Here is an 18,200-nt window from a genome sequence, read left to right as displayed (position 1 = left end):
ACCCTCTCCTCCCCGCATCCCCCCATAGATAAACAGCCCCCGGGGCAGACAGTGGGCTGTCCTTGGGGGAGAAGGAGGAGGAGAAGGAGGAGGAGGAGGCGAGGGAGTTAGGAAGGGCAAGGGGGAGGCAGGTGGTATCAGATTTCTTTGCTCTTAGACCAAGAAGAAGAGTGTACAAAGAAAAGGAGCACAAGTGAGCGCGAGGGAAAAGCTTATTGTTGCATTTAGTGACAAGGGAGCTAAACTAGGCTCTAGCAGCTGGTGATTCACATGTCTGTGCAGCGTCTGAGGCAGTAGATAACTTCAACACCAAACAAATATCCCCAGTCCGCCCCTACTAGCTCAACAGCCTGGGAATGGTGGCTCGTAATGCACCACGTCTCCAGTGCTCTATCCGCTCCCTTCTCCGGGAAAGAGCAATAGATGGAGACACGGGCAGATAGATTCAGGGTGAAGATGCAGAAAAGAGCATGTCACACCCTGCTGCTTCTCTAAGGTCTGCATGCCTTCTGATTTTTGGATCAGCAGGAGAGGCTGGGTTCAGAAAGAAGTGGACCCCCCCCCCGGCAACTCTTCCCTCTCTCTCACTATCTCCTTTCTGGAGGGCTGTTATTGAAGCTGAAAGCCAAGCTAAAGCTGTGTGGATGCTGCCATCCTCCTGGGTCATCCCAGTGATCCCTTGTATCCATGTGCGCTGCTTCTCCTCACTTTGGCACCAAAAACACCCTCAAACTCCACTAAAATCCCCCCTCGACTTTAATTTACTCCCTCTTTTTTTTGGCTCGTTCTGTGCTACTCCACTAGTTTTCCCGGCTCTAATCTCCCTTATCTTTGATTCCTTCTCTTTCTCTTGCTACTCAGAGGGAATCATGATCAGAGAGAAGATGAAACAAGACTGAACAGATGTAATACAATCTACAAAGCATGTAAATTTGTTAAAAGGATGATGATACACAGTATAGTATCAGCTCACCTGCCTACAGAGATAGGCCCAGTATTTACACACACGCGCATACACACACACACTGTACACAAAGTGAGATTACTGAAGAGGTGACAGTTAGTGAGATTGCTCTATGACTTTGGGGCATATATGAGTGAGGGCTTGGTTACAGCCACAGTGAAATCTCATGTATCAAATGCATCACTGTCAGTCACCACATAAACCAGATTTCTTTCCCAGATCACTTTATTTCTCTCCGTCTACATCACCTGATCTGTCTCCCACCTTCACTCTACCTCTCCATATAATGCACACAAATATTTGCTTGGCACTCCTCCAAGTATTCTGTCTTTCTGAATCCCTGGCCTCTCATCTCTAGAAATCTGTTACCCATACCGTTCTTCACCACAGCAAATTCTGACAGCAGGTACGGGTTAGGCGCAGGCCTAAAATAGATCGTCCGGGTCTTCCAATGGAAGCAAAGTCTTGTGAATGCAGCTGTTGGCCTTAAGAGGGGACCCTCGCCTTCCGCCTTTGACTGACAGACAAAAGACGCTATAGTGATAGTGACGACTGAATGAACTGAATTCTCGAGTAAAGTATTTAAAAGTTGTTGTAACAGATATGTATTAACCATCTCGCACAGTTTTATATTGGTAAAGAGCTTTTATGGAGCTGTCGTCATCAAGGCTGCAGTCAGGAAGTTTTTATTCCAACCAAACATTACAGCAGTTGATTTCACTGATGCTCATTTTTTCCAGCAGACATTAAATTTAATGGGAATTTTGCAGGATTTTGCTAGGACACAAATATAGGCTCCTTTGTAGCACAGAAAGGAGGAAAAAAAGTCTGCTGAGCCACTGCAACGGCGGTGTCTACAGAAGGAATCATCGCGGAGAAAATAAAGGAGTTTTTGGTAGCGTTATTCACCATGCCAGTCATGACCTTATTGATTTAGCGTACATACAACAATGCGACAAAGGAAACAGGGAATGGCGAGTATATTTAAGACAGATCAGGGGTTTCCACGGGGTAAACATATATGCAGAAGGAATTTGCAGCTTGAACCAAAGCCTTCTAAAGCCTGTCAATTTCACGGTGGGTTACAAATAAACTACCCTCTGCCAAGCCTTCACCCCTTTCCTCCGACTCCTCATCGTGCACGCCTTCTCTTTTTCTGGTATTAATCAGGTCTTTCCGCCCTCCCCTTCACCAGCTTTCCTGTCATTTGTTTTCGCTCCCTCAAACGTGGATTTCAGACCAGTTGTCCACCAATTTAGCGGAGCTTAAGCAACACCGAATGCCTCAGTCTAAACTATCTGGGACACCTTCGGAACCACCGGCCAGCGGCAGGCCCGTTCAGCTATTAATGTAATGTTTCCGCAATATAAAGGCACCGTTTGAGTGCTGAGGTTTTTAAAATGGCTGAAGCAAGCTTCTCTGGGCCCCAGACTGACCATTAAAGAAAGGAAAGACCGTGTTCAAGAGCCAATGCTATAAAAACTCACAAACTCCAAAAGAACTTCAAAATACGCCGTAGTGTTTGAAAATCCTGGCTGATTTTAGATTTTTTTTTTTTCACATACTATTTTTCACAGAAGGGACCTGTTCTAAACTCTGGGGACCCTGCCGACTTCCAGATGGTTCTCTTCAGTTCAAAACTGTTTTGTGAAACGAGAAAACCTCTCCCCTTCAACTATGTCCCGACACTCATCTAATGTTTCTATTGATTCACGGGGGTATACCCATGGTCATAAAAAAAAGAGCTGAATGAATACCCAGAACTGTTTTATATCATGACACAATTCATCATCATATACACACATCTTAAATCCAACACGAGAGCTTTTCGGCTATTTTCTGTTAAGTGAAGGGAAAAGGGCACGGAGAAATAGACAATTAAAGATAATGATGAGGTGAGGAGGGACAGAAAGAAAGAGGAACTCCCTTCCTAGGGAATATAAAAGCAGCTCCCTCTGTACTGTAGGCCTCAGCTCAGTCCAGGCGGCTAATTGATGGCAAATAGCTCTACAGCAGTTTCCTTACACACACACACACACACACGCGCGCGCACACTCACACACAAATACACGTCATATATTATATACACATATGCAGTTTCCCTGCGGTTTTCAACACAGCTCGTTTGGCAGGAGAGGAAGGTCTCTCTCCAGACAGACCCAACCCATAGAGGAAAACACACACACACCTAAACACACACACACTTATAATATTTAGCACTCATCTCGTATAAGGTAGGACAGTTTAGTAGTCGGGTCATGCTCCTGGGAAGATAAGGCCACATAGGTGCAGGTCTTAGCTGGGTGACGCTTCAGCCATTTCTCCTGCCCAAACCATGATGAGGATAGCACTAGCCTGGCAACCAGGCCTCACATATGGAAACCGTTTAACTCTTATTATTAATAACCCAAAAAAAAAAAAAACGTGGGGGAAAAAAAAGCAAACTAATAACACATGCAAGACACTGCCAAGACCCAGCGCGGGACACAGAGGAAAAACACATACATACATACACAAACAGAGACTGTCTGCCATGTGCACATGCATGCACAAACACGTACACACAAAGAGAAATGCGCACACTCAGAAGTCTATTGGTTAAACAGAAAAGCGCAGTCCTAGTCAGTGGCCTGTAAAAGCATTAGCCCGCCTGCCCGCTTCGATGGAAATAAAACTCTTTCATGTTTTTGGTTCAGAGGGTTTTTACACCTGGTTGTGGCTGTAGAGATGGAGATAGACACACCCTAACACCCACCCTTACCACACACACACACACACACACACACACACACACACACACACACACACACACAAACAGCGGAAGTGGGCAGTACAACAAAGGCTGGCTGCTGTACAATAAGTTTAACTAAACAAGCACAAAATCTTTAACTTCCCCAAATGAGGAGCAGGGTTGGGGTGTGCTCTTAAAAAAGGGGAAATGGGGAACTATGTGTGCACGCTAGACTGTGTGATTTAGTAAGAGATGTAGTGAGGCACATTTTTAGGTTAAAATAATACAAAACCAGAAGCCAGCAAGCCAGAAAGAAAAGGAAATTTCAGCATGAAAAGTCTGCTCATGGCAGTTTTTATGGCTTTCTTTAGTCTTCATCATTCACAAAACATCTGCTTTAATCCATTTCCCTGCTTAACATATTACGTTTTACTAGATTACACAATTTTTATACTTTTCACTTGCAACACTTACAACTATGGCTATTTGTCATGTGTTTCAGTTATGGAAAACTTAACTAGCAAGACAACAAAGGCATTCTTTCTATCAGGTGAAAGGAGGGTGCCGTGCACGGTTCCAGAGCTCAAGAAGAAGGCAAAAAAAAAAGGGAAAGAGAAGAGCTACATTCCTCTCGTCCTCCCTGTTGACTCTAATCTCTCCTTTAAAATGGCTCACACAAAGGACCAGCACAGACTAGCTAATTAGCAACACTTTAGGCCTCTGCAGCTTTTGTGTGTGTAGTGTGTATATGTGTGTGTTCATTGTGTGCATCCTGGGCTCTCAACTGTTTCCAGGGTAACTGCTTGCCCGGCAGCCTTGCAAGCGTTGCACATTTTGTCTTTACTTTCCTCTTGTTCCCCTCTCAGTGTCCATCTAGTTCTGTAGATTTAAGTAGTAAGAAGTAGCAGCACAGACCAGCCACTTGGACCGGGATAGGAGGACCTTATAACACAATAAGTTCTCCTAGAAGCAAGTCTCACCCTTAGGCATACATCTGGATAGATTATTTTTAGCTAACAAGACCAATCCTGCAACTAAAGGCACGGGTTAACTGCGCACATAGCATCAGCAGTCAAATTTGATAAAACTGGAGCAAAACATTTTGTGAATATGCACGAATTAAAGGGTTAAAAAGCTGCTTTCTTTACCAATTACCCTTCTACACATGCAGGCAAGAACTTTTATGATCGTGCAGATTCATTTGCGGCTCAATCCAGAGTGTGTAAGCATCAGTATTTTGGGATCATCCCACCAAAGTGCTTGTACAAAATGCCATGCTAAGCCAGGTTATGGATACAGTAACCCAAGAAAAACAATACACATTGCTACATTATTTCTATGATACTAAGTAGATTTGTCTGCCGCCACACACGTGAAACATTCATGAACCTTAACTGTGCGCGGCCACCTGTGCAACAACTTTAACTTACACGTTTCCTTGTTTGGCAAATGAGTGGAGTGCATGGTTGCAGACTAAAGCTGTCCTGTCTTGGTGCCTTATTCCAGATGAACTCTGAAACAGGGCACCTGATCTCATGTCAGTTAAAACCAATTATGTCTGGAGAAGCATCCCCAGACACACACACACACACACACACACACACACACACACACACACACACACACACACACACACACAGCTGTCACTAACTAGTATTAATAATGAGGTCTTTCAGGTTTGTTTTGTGACCTATGACCTTATAATAGCCTTCAGTCACCATGGTGACAGGTTGAGAAGTGGAAGTCCTAGTTCCCTCAACTTTTTAACCTCCATAAACTGAAAATTCACCTTGAACGGTGTCTGCTGCAGCCCATTCCTGAGCGTGTCTTGTGTGCATGTGTGTGTTATTTACCTGACAACACCGCCAGACCTACCCAGTGTGAGTGCTTTCAAACACTCCCATGGCAACCAAACCCAACCTAACCCCTACAGGTGCCCAGGTATGTGTGAGTATAACACTGTCTCCACAACAGAGACAGGACAAACACACAAACACACATTTTTTTTGTGTGTTCGTGCTGTCTATTTTCATCTCTGGGTCCCTTGGCTGGTTGGATCAATCAACCATGACTATGTCCATGCTAGCTGATCTGGTCTGCTGAACCATGTCTACTCTCCGTCTCTTGCTATAGTCCTGTAGCATACTTATGTGGAAGACCGTATTAAGGAGTTTACAGTTTTACAGTTCTGCTCAAGTTGATGTGAAAACTATGGTGAATATTTCTGCTATAATTTCAGAAATGTGCTAAACTATGGCGGATTTTTCCTCTTTAGCTAGAGAATGAGCATGTATTATGAGGAGGTCACGGGGGGCGAAATGCAAAAGCAAAAGAATTGAGAGAACAAAAGTGCGAACAAAAAAAAAAAACTCCGCCATTCAATAGCTTGGCTGGAAAAAGCATTAAAAATTCTTTTATTGACACACACACAAAAAAATACTATTAGAATTAGGTATGTGAAAAAAAAGAGAAATTTGAGGAGGTGGAGTCAATTGAACGCCATTGAACACTAAAGCTATATTTTGGGTATTGATGAATATTTGTTCTTTAGGTAGATTTTTGTGTTTTAAGTTGGTAAGCTAATAAGCAAGCACCCAGAAGCTTTAAAGATTTGCAGTAGAGTGCTTCCGTATATCGGGATCTCAAAAGATAGTCAGGGTAGCCAATTATATTTGTTGTGTGTTCATGTCTTAAATCATCCTGATTATTAAGTATGAAGTACTGGTTAATACAAACAGATCGATTTGCTGAGGTCCCAACAAGTAAAGAAAAAGTAAAGAAGTCAAATTCAAGGAAGACACAAAAAGGGTACTGCTATTGCTTTTAAGACTCCTAGAGGAAGTTGTTGCTCTATAGGTCTCTTTGTATCAATGCGGTAATAGCAGTGGGTGTTCTGTGATGGTAGGCAACCCTATTTGCCCCTCCTCTGTCTCAGCATGACCTCTGGTGACCTGTGAACCATACTGACCTCCCACATAAAGACGAAGGCCTGGGCAAGACCGAGGGAAAGCTTTTAGGAGGTGACAGCACTCAGGGAGAAGACTGGGACTGATTTAGTGACCAGAACACATGACAGACAAACAGTTATGGGTTTATGCATGCATGCATGCAGACAGGCAAGAAAAATGCATTGGTATATAAACTGTTGTGCAGATGCACTAAAAAGGAGCTGAATTTGATTATTCCTAATAATCCAGAAACAGTAACTGAAATGATCTTTTTCCTTCCACCTTCTCTTTTCAAGTCACCCCTTCACCTCAATCTTCTCTGCACTCCTGACCTGAAATTGAACTCTGTTGAGTGCTGGAGGTCAAACAAGACACAACTGTCCCAGTGACCAACATTCACCTTCCATAATTCAGCAAAGCCTTTTCAGCCAAAGCTAGCGAATCCCATATGGCTCAAAACCTCCCCACCTCCATTCATACGGGCCATAATTACTGAGTCTAGCCAATCTAACAGGAAGCCATACGTTATATGAATCATCCAGCATCTCTCATCATCTGTTAACATGCTCACACACACACACACACACAGCATTCTCATACATCTGTCCGCAAAGCACTCCCAGCATCAAACCCAAATGTTCACTCTTGAACGTGCACACACACACACAAAACAGCTATCTTTCATCAGTGTTTGTGTATATCTGAGATCTGTATCGGTTCCCCCTGATCTCCAGTCATCACTGCGGCTCCTTAATTACACCCTTCATTAACTCACATCAGCTCTGTGCACGTGTGTAACTTCCTATATGTGTCTGTGTGAGCGTATACGAGAAAGTGAGCGCGACAAAGATCGCTAGTATCCGAGTGTGTGCGAGCGTGCACACATGTGAGCAAAACGAGGGAAGCACTGAGGAAAAAATAGAACATGACAAATGGGAGTGGGGATCGAAGCTCCAAACCAATTTCTAAAACTGCCTTTTTCTCAACCAATGTTCCTTTTAAACCCTTGGGGAATGGAGACCACTGCTACAGTCTGCTTCTCACTTTCTATTTGCGCGTAAGAGTGAGTTAAGCACAAGAGAGAGGGGAAAAACTCCTGTCTGGCTGGTTTAGGCAACTGATGAGTAGCCCTGCCAAGAGGAAACGGCACCTTTTTGTCACCATCTCACTCTCTTTCCTACTTTCTTCTCCTCTCTTCCTCTCATCACCAGAAGCGATTAATTGACAGCAAAGGGAGGGGGGGGGGGGGGGGGGGGGGGAGAAGAGACAGAAATGGGTGAGAAGAGAGAGGGGGTGGCAGCAACGTACAGCATAGACTTAAAATCTGCCAAAAACAAGGAAAAAGGTGGTATGAGAGACTTAAAGGGAAGGAGAGAATAGGAGACACCTGGTTCTCGTCAGTGAACCCTCCACCCAGCCACACATACACACACACTTTGAGGTTTGTTAGGATTTATCCTGCTTACATTTCTCTTCTGCTATGCATCATTTCACGTCCACACCCGGCACCTCAACAAACTGCCATACACTCTCCACTGCACTCTCACTTTTCCACCTCGCTCTCCTCTCGCTCTGTAACTCGGCTCATTGTTTTCCCTCCTTGCCCTCCCTTCATCTCTCTCCACGATGATGGGGCAAAACTGGTCTTCACCCCCTTTTCACTTTCTTCCCTCTTTCCTGCTCTGTTCTTTCTGGGGAGGCAGACAGGCCACATTCCACAGGGAGGCCCAGGCGCCCTTTTCTGACACGTCTCAGCATTACACCCCTCCCTCATCCCTCTATTTCTTCTTTCCAGCCCACAAATGCCCCCACCCCACCCCACCCCCTCTTCTCCGTCCCAGTGCTGCCTCTTCACCCGTCCTTTTACCTTCATTCCTGCTGACTGGTAGTCCCATCTTCCAATTTCTCTTCTCTGTTTATCCTTCATCATTTACTTTCCTATCTATCTGATTTTATCTACCTATGACAGACAAAAATAAAAAATAAAAAATTAGACTCCAAAGACAGAGGCCAGTTTAGAGGTTTGATGGCTGGAGATGGCTGTGATTTCTCTCAGGTTCCCAAGAGGCCCAAGGAAAAGATGGCTTTGTGTTCTGACAACACTGAGCTGTCAGGATTCCAGTATGTCAGTGTGTATATCTTTTCTGCTCCAGTGCGCATTGGCAACGCTGGTCTACACTATAGCTTCAGGTGAGAGACTCAAGCGTGGAGATAAAAGGAGGAAAGGGAGCAGGAGGTATGTCCATGAGATTTAGGTGGCGTCTTGAGTTTAAAAAAAAAATGTGTGTGTGTACATATATATATATATATATATATATATATATATATATATATATATAATTATTTTACAATCAAGTCTGAATATGAAAGGACAAAAATCAAAAGACCAGTACAGATTAAAAAGTTAGAAATCCTAAATTGAAATCTAAAGCTAAGACATTTTCCTTCTAGTTTTTAAAGACTGACTATGAAATAAATATATCTAATAAAACTTAGTAAAGTCGTATGAAAATCTCTTTTAAATAACAAAATTCACTCTCAATAAAAGTTAGGATACAACAACAAAAATAACATCTTAACTCCTGCTGCATTTAAACTACATATAGTATATTTTAATATTTTCTAAGATCTTTCATTTAAACATGGATAAAATATTAATAATAACAAAGTTTAAAAAATAAAACAGATGAAAGATAAAAGATAAACTTAAAAAAAATCAGCTCCTATCAAAGAAATAAATACTCCAAGGTGCTTTAATCTTATCCAGGGAGTGAGGCAACGAGAGCTGAGAGTTTGTTTCCCGTCACACACCTCCCAAAGGCTTGTGATATTTTGAAGGGCTGAAGGTGGCACGCAAGCTTGTAAATGTACGTGTGAATCTTAAGACAGTAAAAAGACCGGTACAGGTGATTCTAATACCATTTTAAGCAGACACGTTTAAGAGTCCTCAACATAATCGCATGTATGCAAAAACTATGCGTCACAATCCAAAATGCATTGCTGTGAAACACCTATAAATCAAGTAAAAAAGAACACAATGGTTCCAGACAAAAAAAAAAACCCAAAACATGTATAGCACACGAAGACCACACCTTTAACTCTTAACAAGTCAACTTCGCGAGAATCGAGTTAAACTAAAAAAAAAAAGCTGTTCATAAAGAGCTACCACAAAAAAACCTATGCAAATTTACAGCCACATATGTGGATGTAACATTTTTGTGAGGTGAGCGTTGGGATCTGGAGGAAAGGTTGTGCTTGTCTTTCATGGTCCATAGTGGCTGGGGCGGGGGGGTGGGGGGTTAGTACAGCAAAAGAGAGGAAGAGAAAAAGATGGAAAGAGAGAGGGAGCTATGTTTGTGGTTGGTAACCCGCTCGAGAGAGGAAATACCAGGGTTCACGCACACATACACACACCTATATACACACACACAGGTGCAAAAACATAGAGAGCATAGACACGTCCGAGAGAATAAAGACCTGCTTTGTATGAGCTACAGGTTTGGTGTTTAAATGTGTGCATTTGTGCATGGCGGTGTGTGTCTGTGTGTGTGTGTGTCCTCGGCTGAAGGTTGCTGAGGAAGCAGGGTGAGGATGCAGTCATGGGAAGGAGGAGGGAGGGCAGGACAGGAGTGAAGGGCTTCGAGTGTTCTTCATTCACCTAAGGCTCCATCATTATAATTAGGGGGGAATAATTTTAGCAGCAGGGAGGAAACCCTGATTTTTTCCCCCCCATTGGTTTCCTCACTAGAAAGAACCCAGAAACCCACACTGACCCTCTCTGACAGGCAAACATACAAAACATGCATAAAAAAAAATAAACAGGAGGACAAAAATGTGTTCTATCTATTAATCTATTCAATAAAGAAAACGCCTCATCATTTACTGAAAAACGTGAATCACTAAGTTTCCACCATTAGATCATTAGACGACAGCATGGCGGACATTTTTGTGTATTTACGGACAAATGACTAGTGTAGAGACCTTTATATGAAAAAAAAAGTTGTGAAATTCTGTGTGTGTGTGTGTTTGTAAGTTTGTAGTACGTGTAAAGGTCCAGGGTCCTTCAGACAGTAATCAGTAGAGAGTTATGTGGATTCTGAGGGGAATGAGAAATAAAATTTTCATCCAAGAAGTTCCGGGAAAAGTTTGGAAATTCCATTTGACGCAGTGGCCAGTGTGTGTGTGTGTGTGTGTGTGTGTGAGAGAGAGTGTGTGTGTGTGTGTGAGAGAGAGAGAGAGAGCGAGAGAGACAGAAGAAGAATAGCATAACTCCAGACGTTACATGTTGATGTGTCAAACACACGTCATGGACACACAACCGAGTGTTATATGGAGTGTGTCATAAAAATAAGAATCTGAAATGTACACACACACACAGAGCTTACTTACAATAGCTTATTCTTCCCTGTTTTCTTCTTCAGGATTGTGAGGACTGTGTAAAAATCCATCACTGGGAATCTCACGAGTAGGAATTAATGCGGGGAACTGTGTCCCAGTGGAATTATTTGGCACATTACAAAGAGTGGCTAATTAAAGCAACGACCAGCCAACCTGTCAGAGCTTTTCACTGCTCGCACACGCAAAGCTAACTATTACTGTGTGGCCACTCGAGTGTTGTCACATATGTACGTTATGCAACGACCTCACGTGTGCGTGCTGCTCCATATATACAATCACAAGTTGCACAAGGGTTGCAAAACAAGTCTCATGAGTACATATGGACAGGTGGAAACAATGCAAAAAGCATGCATTACACCCATAGGGAGACCCCACAAAGGCCAAAAAACAGCATGCGCACACATATATGCAACACTAAAGCACACACCTGTTGCTGTTGCAGGTGGAGTAAGTCAACTGGGCTGATCTCTCCATTGGTGTCTCCGTTGGACCCACCCTCTCTACCGCCCCCTCCATCCGACTGGCTACTGAGGCTGCTGACTCCGTTCTGGTTGGACGGCGTCGTACGAATGGTCTCAGAGGCTGATTCCACCATCATCACTGGCACCTGAGGACAGAAGGGCGTGTCACAGGTTGAACAAAACTGACCTGGGCAGTTTCAGCTCTTATCTGATAGAACGGATCAAGTTGGGAAACTAAAGTTAAGCTGAAGGAGAGAGAGAGAACAGTGTGCGTTTATGTGCATGTACACTTTCCTTTCTAAAAAGGGCTCGCGGTCCTGCACAAACCTGCCCAAGAGGCCACAAACCAACACCTAAAGCAGACACTTTTTTTGTCTCCATGTAAATGTGTGTGTCTCGGAGCATACACAATGGATTAGGATCAGATGTGCAGCAAATCTAAACTGACAAGTCTGTTAATACTCTGCTATATAGTTAAATAACACACACATTTCTCCAATAATCAGAGGTGGCATGTGTGCGCTGTGTGTGAGACATGAGCTGGTTGCTCTTTGAGAAGGATCTGTTTGATGCACCTTCAGAGGGCCTCTCTAATTAGAGCGTGTTCCTTCCACAAAACCCGGCAAAACGAGCCGTTCCTGGATGTGTTGTTGTTTTTGAGAAACAACGCCTCGCAAACACACAGGCGCATTTGCCATCGTTAGGAGCTCGAGCGTGGGAGAGAGGAGACACAGAGACACACACTCTGCGCGCGCCGAACACACACAAGCTCAGCTAATACAAAACAAAACAAACCTTCACACAAGCACGCAGGCTGTGAACTCCTAATGACAAGCTCAATCTCGTCTTTCTGCCTCATCCAGTTTTAGAAATTAACTCACACAGACACACACGCACACACACAAACATACAAGTGCACACTTTAAAAGGGGAAAGTTCTCTGTGCTTTTACTTCAGCAGCCCGGAGTGGGTACACAAAACGCCATCGAGGCATTCTATCTGCCGTCTGCGTCTGTGTGCGCGCGTGTGTGTAACGCATGTGTGTGTTGTTTCAGAGGCGTACAACCCATGCCTTCTGGGGAAACAATAAAAGCTATTTCATGGGAGAATCTAACTTTTCTTTTCCTCTGAGGCAAGAGCAGGTGAATATGAGTGTGTGTGCGCATATTTTTTTTTCTCTCTGACAGCAGGTGAGGGTGAGAGATCGCTGGTGGCTTTGTTAATGGAATGCTGCCAAATGCTTGCTGAGGGACAGGGACCTTAGTATGTTTGTGTGTATGTAGGGGGAGGTTACAAGTGTGTGCAGGTGGATGGGCTGGATGTGCTTGTTAAATGGTCAGTTCTCTCAAATCATACTCACCCCCCAAAAAAAACAAAAAAACAAAAAAAAAAGAAGGTTTTCTCATTGATGAGGTCTCCAGCCCTGCTGATAGTCTGGTTCCACTTTTAAAGGTTTTGCAAAACCCGGATATAAATTTTCCGCTCTTTTGTGTCAGTTCCACTCTATGTCACCGTTTTTTGGGGATAGAATCAAAAGTATTGGAGGCAAGCGTCTCAAGGCCTTAGAACATGGAAATAAATCCATGCAAGCTATCAGTGCCACTTAAGCGCGCCGGATGAACGTGGATCATCGAGGAATTCTATGAGAAGGATTCAGAATGTCTTCATTTATTTGAAAACCTCTCTCTCCGGTTTCAGTCCCAGACGAGCTACTGTTTGGCCACTGTGGCGAGACCATTTTTTGCCATACGGATTATTATTTTTTAAATTATTGCGAGCTAAACCTTTAAAAGTACAAGGTGCTTACTGACATATTTCACCAGTTCGAGACTCTTCCCTAACAAGCAGCGCCATTCGAGAGCCACAAATCACACTGCAGTATTTTTCCTCCCCATTAACTCTCCCCTGTCTCCCTCCTGGCACCCATCCGCCTGTGAAGTTAAGAGTGAGAAGTAGAGCGTTATTGTGACATTTAAAGCTAGTCACTTAATCTCCAACCTCACTTCTCTCCTCAGTGCGCTCTTTCGCTCTCTTTTTCATTGTCCCACCCCCACCCCAACCCCTCGTCTCCTCCCGCCTTCATCCAGACCCCTGCTAGGTCAAACTACTCCCTGAGGTAATATTATGAAGCAAGGCATAGTGCTGAGTGATCAACAGATCTCGCCGCACAGTCCACTGACTTTGCACTGCGGTAGAAAACTCCTCACATCATCACACATTTCACTAAGCATGAATCACCGGTCTGCTATCTATCCCACACTATATTGTGCCATGCCGTAATGTACTGTAGACCCATCTGCTTTTTACTCTTTCTCATTGACCTTATTAGCAATGAGGGGAAGAGAGATAAAGACAGACAGAGAGACGGAGCTTGCAGGTGGACAAGGACCTAATGGGAAAGTGGGAGTGTTTAAAGTTGCGAGCACATGCCTTGTCTTTTATACACACACACACACACACACACACACACACACACACACACACACACACACACACACACACACACACACACAGGGCAGTGTGGTGGTATGCCCATCTAAAGGGTGTGTACTCTGTCATATCCTGTAATGGGTGTATATAAGTTGGTGTAATGGAGGTCGGGAAAAAGGCAGGGGCATAAATCTACCCTGAAGTCTTTGATTAGGGTTATGATACACGCACACACACACACACGATTTTTACATTTAAGTGTTTCTGGCAGCGAAGAGGAGCTGCCCGTGCAAAGGCCTGCCTCAGCCCGCTACCCCGCTCTCAATCTGCGCCTCTTTCTTGCTCTCTCAATCTCGCTACATGCTCAGACCCTCTCTTGCTGAACCCCTGACCTGAGAGTGTGTGGGGAGAGACATTCCCACTACCCCGAGGGGACCGAGCAAGGGAGGGCGGAGTGCAGATCAGAGAGATAAAGAATGTGTTTGGAAGAGAGGGAAATAAAAGGCCTCTTTTGCCTTTTAATTGGGATGGAGAAGAGAAGGAGGGAAATGGGACTCAACATGTTTCTGATGACTCTGGCGTATACGTGAGTGTTTGTGTGTGTTTGTCTAAGAGGCTGACACCTACCTTTGTACTGTAATGGATTAGCTCACTGCGAACGCTTGGTGCATGTGTTTATGTGTGCGTCTGGTGAGATTGATGAGCCGCGAGGCGTTGGGACGAGTCTTGTTGCAACACGTACTGTAGCTTGTTCAGATGTTCCCAAAAACACAGCATTAATAATAATGATCAGAACAAAAAACTCTCACTCCGTTTCCTCCCATTGCTCTGGGTGTGTGAAGTTCAAACAAGCCGAGCCAAATGCCCAGTAAGCTGGCTCACCGCGGCTGACTCCCAGGCTTTGTCCGTGGTATTTGCTCTGTCAGATTCCTCCTGGTCACTGCTCATCAGGAACTTTGTAAAGCCGGACCGGTTTCACTTTCTGCGAATGCATGTGTGTTTGTGCGAGATGGGGGAGAGATTTGTGTACGGCATGCATTTATGTGTGCATCTGTGTTTACAGCAGCTTAGTGAGATAATAAGTCTTTATCATGTTATGCCTCATGTGGGAATATTTCCTGCACTCCCAGAACGCCTGTTCTGTTTCCTCCGCCTTGCATCAGCTCACAGGAACGCTGCTTATTAGGCAAAGAACTGAGGGAATAAGAGTGGGAGGGAGAATGAGTGGAGGAGGGAGGGGGTAAGGGGAAAAAAATGTCTGTACCAGTATCTACACTCCATCATCTATCTACTTTCATCTGACTCTTGAATTATCTCTCTTGCTCTCTTCATGCCGTCTTTCTCCCTCTGGTTATGCCTGGCAACTAGTGGCAGGTTCAACCCTGGAAAACATTAAAGTTTTCACCCTGAAATAGAACCCACATAGGTTATGTCTATGATCTCTGATAGTTCAATCAATATTTGTGAGCAAGTGAGACCGTCTTCTGAAGACAGTATCTGAGGAGCCACAGCTCTAACCTGTTTTGTAATCAGGAATCACAATTCAGAGTTGACAAAGAGCGGCTCTGTGGATTCACAAAATATCTGGTTAACTGTTACAACTGCGAGGACTTTACTTCATTACAAATGACAGTCTCGGAGGAAGGAAAGGGAATCGCAGTCGTTATTGTCACTCTGTCCAGAGAACGTCCTATTTACTGTCACTGGGGAAAGCTAAAGGATTTGTCTCCTGAAAACATTACAAAGAGCCTAAGCTGCTCTATATTTGCGCTTTGACAAGGACAGGAACACTGTCATGCAAAGACAGATCATGATTTAGTAAACACTTACACGCCCATATTCTCACACTCTCACCCAACAAGCTGTCAGACTCCGCTGCTAAATAAACTGTGACACTATCCCCGAGGGAATCTGATTTAACCCCAAACACCAGAACAAATCCAACTATCAGATCTGGCCACTTATGTCTTCATAAATCCATTTGTTGGTTAATGAGTGAGAAACGCAATCCGAAACACTGAGCAAATTGTACTTATCTGCTACAATGACGTACTCTGGCGTTGGGTGTAAAACAATAGAAAGAAATGAAAAGCAATATATTTGCTTTAATAAATAAAGCAGTGACTATTGGAGGAGTTCTACAACATCTTGCTATCAAAGCACCAAACGCTTTACCTTTTCACACAAGCAAATGACTATTTAACCAACGAGGCTACCGTGTGCGTGTCAGCACATGCTTAGCAGACTTGTTAAGAACAGTCACTCTAAAGTCAGTTAAACTAATTACTGTCAATAGAGCATGCATTGTTGTGAAGCATATTCATAGTGCTAACTATATTTGCCTTATTTCACTGCTTATTAACAAAATGTTACCAGTTCTCTGTCAAGACACCGAATTGCTTTGTTGCATTCAGTTTAATCCAAAAATATTCAATGTTAAAATCTTTTGATCCAGTCTACATAAAGTACAGCTAACACCTAGCCTCTGTGGATGTTTCAGAGATCTTAAGCTGTCTTCTCTGCCCTCTATCCTTGAGAAGAAAGCGAAAGGAGAGAATGAGAGGAAGAGGAACAGGAATAGGAATTGGATTGATATCTGTGTGGCATTTCTGAGCTGACGCGTATTAGTTTCAATAAAAAAAAAAGAATGAGGTCAAAGGTGAAGTGAGGAAATAACACACTACATTCACACACAAGCACAAAAGAAAAACAAAAAAAACTTGTGCGCATAAACCAGACATATACCAGCCAGGTAGACTTCAGCAGAGAGCTAAAGCTAGCAGCTGCTAACAGCACTGCTCCGGGCTACTTTGGCTGTCAGCCAGCGCTAACAGGTTGGCTAACAGCAAAAGGGCTAATGCTAGATGTCTGCGGCTGCCCTGGCCCTGCTCCAGTGCTAACAGGTGAACTCCATTATCCCAGACAGATAGTCAGTCAGATGTGGGCCAATATCTACTACCGGCTGGCTGGCTGACTGACTGGCTTCAAAGAGCATCATCAACCCAGAAAGAGGAGCTAGCAGCACTGGCCTGTAGTCTGACCTCCACTGTGCTGTGCAGCTGGCTAATGAAGAAGCCGGTGCTTTTGTTAGGGAGTGGAGAGAAGAAGAGAGGGGGCTCAGACTGCAGATGATAAGAAAATCCCTCACTATGAAAACACGAGGAGTTTTTCTATACTTCTGCAGGACTGTCTGCCATATGGTGTTTAGTTTGGGTGAGCATTTAATAGCACTTTTGCGTGTGCATGTCTCTTCACATGCATGTGTGCCTTTCTGTGTACTGTTGTAGAGTACGTATGCTAACTTGCAGTATGCTTTTTGCCCCTTCTGTCTAATGTGCACGTCTATGTTTGCATGCTGTGTGAATTGTGTCTTCTTGCCCTCCTGCAGTTCTCAGAAGACAAAGTCCCTGTTTACAGAGCCCATAAAGATTAGCCTCCCTCGGTCAGGTGGGTTCTGGAGCCATAGGTAAACACACAGCACATTCCGCACCGATGAGATCGCTCCGTATGTGTGTATGACCGGGGCAAACATACACTCCTGCCTTCACCTCGACCCTTCTTTTAGAGTGCAGTAAGTGATTTACCAGCTTGGAGACTGCTGTCTGTTCACAATACTGGAAACAAAGATACACACATACATACATACATGCACCACACACACAAATATTTGTAGAAAGCATGGACTTCATGCACACTTCATTTATCTCAGCCTAAGATCACGGGTTGTACATTCCTAAAGAGGTAAAACTTGTGCACGTGCATGTTCATGTGCCCATTTGCCAGTTGAAAATCACCCCGTGATCATGAAGGTACAAAATCCCAGATTTTACCTTCATCTCTTCCCTCTGTCCTGAGAGGTAATGGAGGCTGAGGGTCAGGCTAATACGGTTCACACAAATATTACTCAGATTGTACTTAACATGGTGGAACAGAGGTGAAGAGGGCGGTGGAGGAATGCAGGGCAAGGAAAGGAGCTTTTTTGAAAAAGGCGATGTGCCTTTATTTGGATCTGAAACCAGCTAGAGCGCCGCGGAGCAATTAGCAGCTCTGTCCTACGAGAGCTCTTTATTAGAATGACCTTCACTGTGAAGGGGGAGGGAGGGGTGAGGGGTGCAGAGAGGGACAAAGAAAGAGAGATGCAGAGAAATTTTTTTGAGGAATACAGATGAAGGGTGTCAGCTGGGACACAGTCACATGACATGAAGGTGAAACAGATGAGTAAACTGAGACTTAAGTATGTTGAGATTTACATATTTGAGCCACAGAAG

General features: G+C 44.0%; 1 protein-coding gene across 2 annotated transcripts in view; it reads right to left on the bottom strand.

Moving 5' to 3' along the window:
• The window catches only part of foxp4 (forkhead box P4), an 87,582-nt gene that overhangs the window by 43,004 nt on the left and 26,378 nt on the right, over positions 1 to 18,200 (bottom strand). For both annotated transcript variants that reach the window (XM_063473104.1, XM_063473105.1), the window contains exon 2: positions 11,469 to 11,648. In XM_063473104.1, the coding sequence (XP_063329174.1) occupies positions 11,469 to 11,639 (171 nt within the window). In that variant the 5' untranslated portion in view covers positions 11,640 to 11,648. The remainder of the gene's footprint in view (positions 1 to 11,468; positions 11,649 to 18,200) is intronic.

Source organism: Pelmatolapia mariae, linkage group LG5 (genome assembly GCF_036321145.2).
Source record: "Pelmatolapia mariae isolate MD_Pm_ZW linkage group LG5, Pm_UMD_F_2, whole genome shotgun sequence".
NCBI lineage: Eukaryota > Metazoa > Chordata > Actinopteri > Cichliformes > Cichlidae > Pelmatolapia > Pelmatolapia mariae.
The sequence above is the reverse complement of the archived record's forward strand: the minus strand, read 5'-3'. Positions and strand labels throughout refer to the sequence as shown.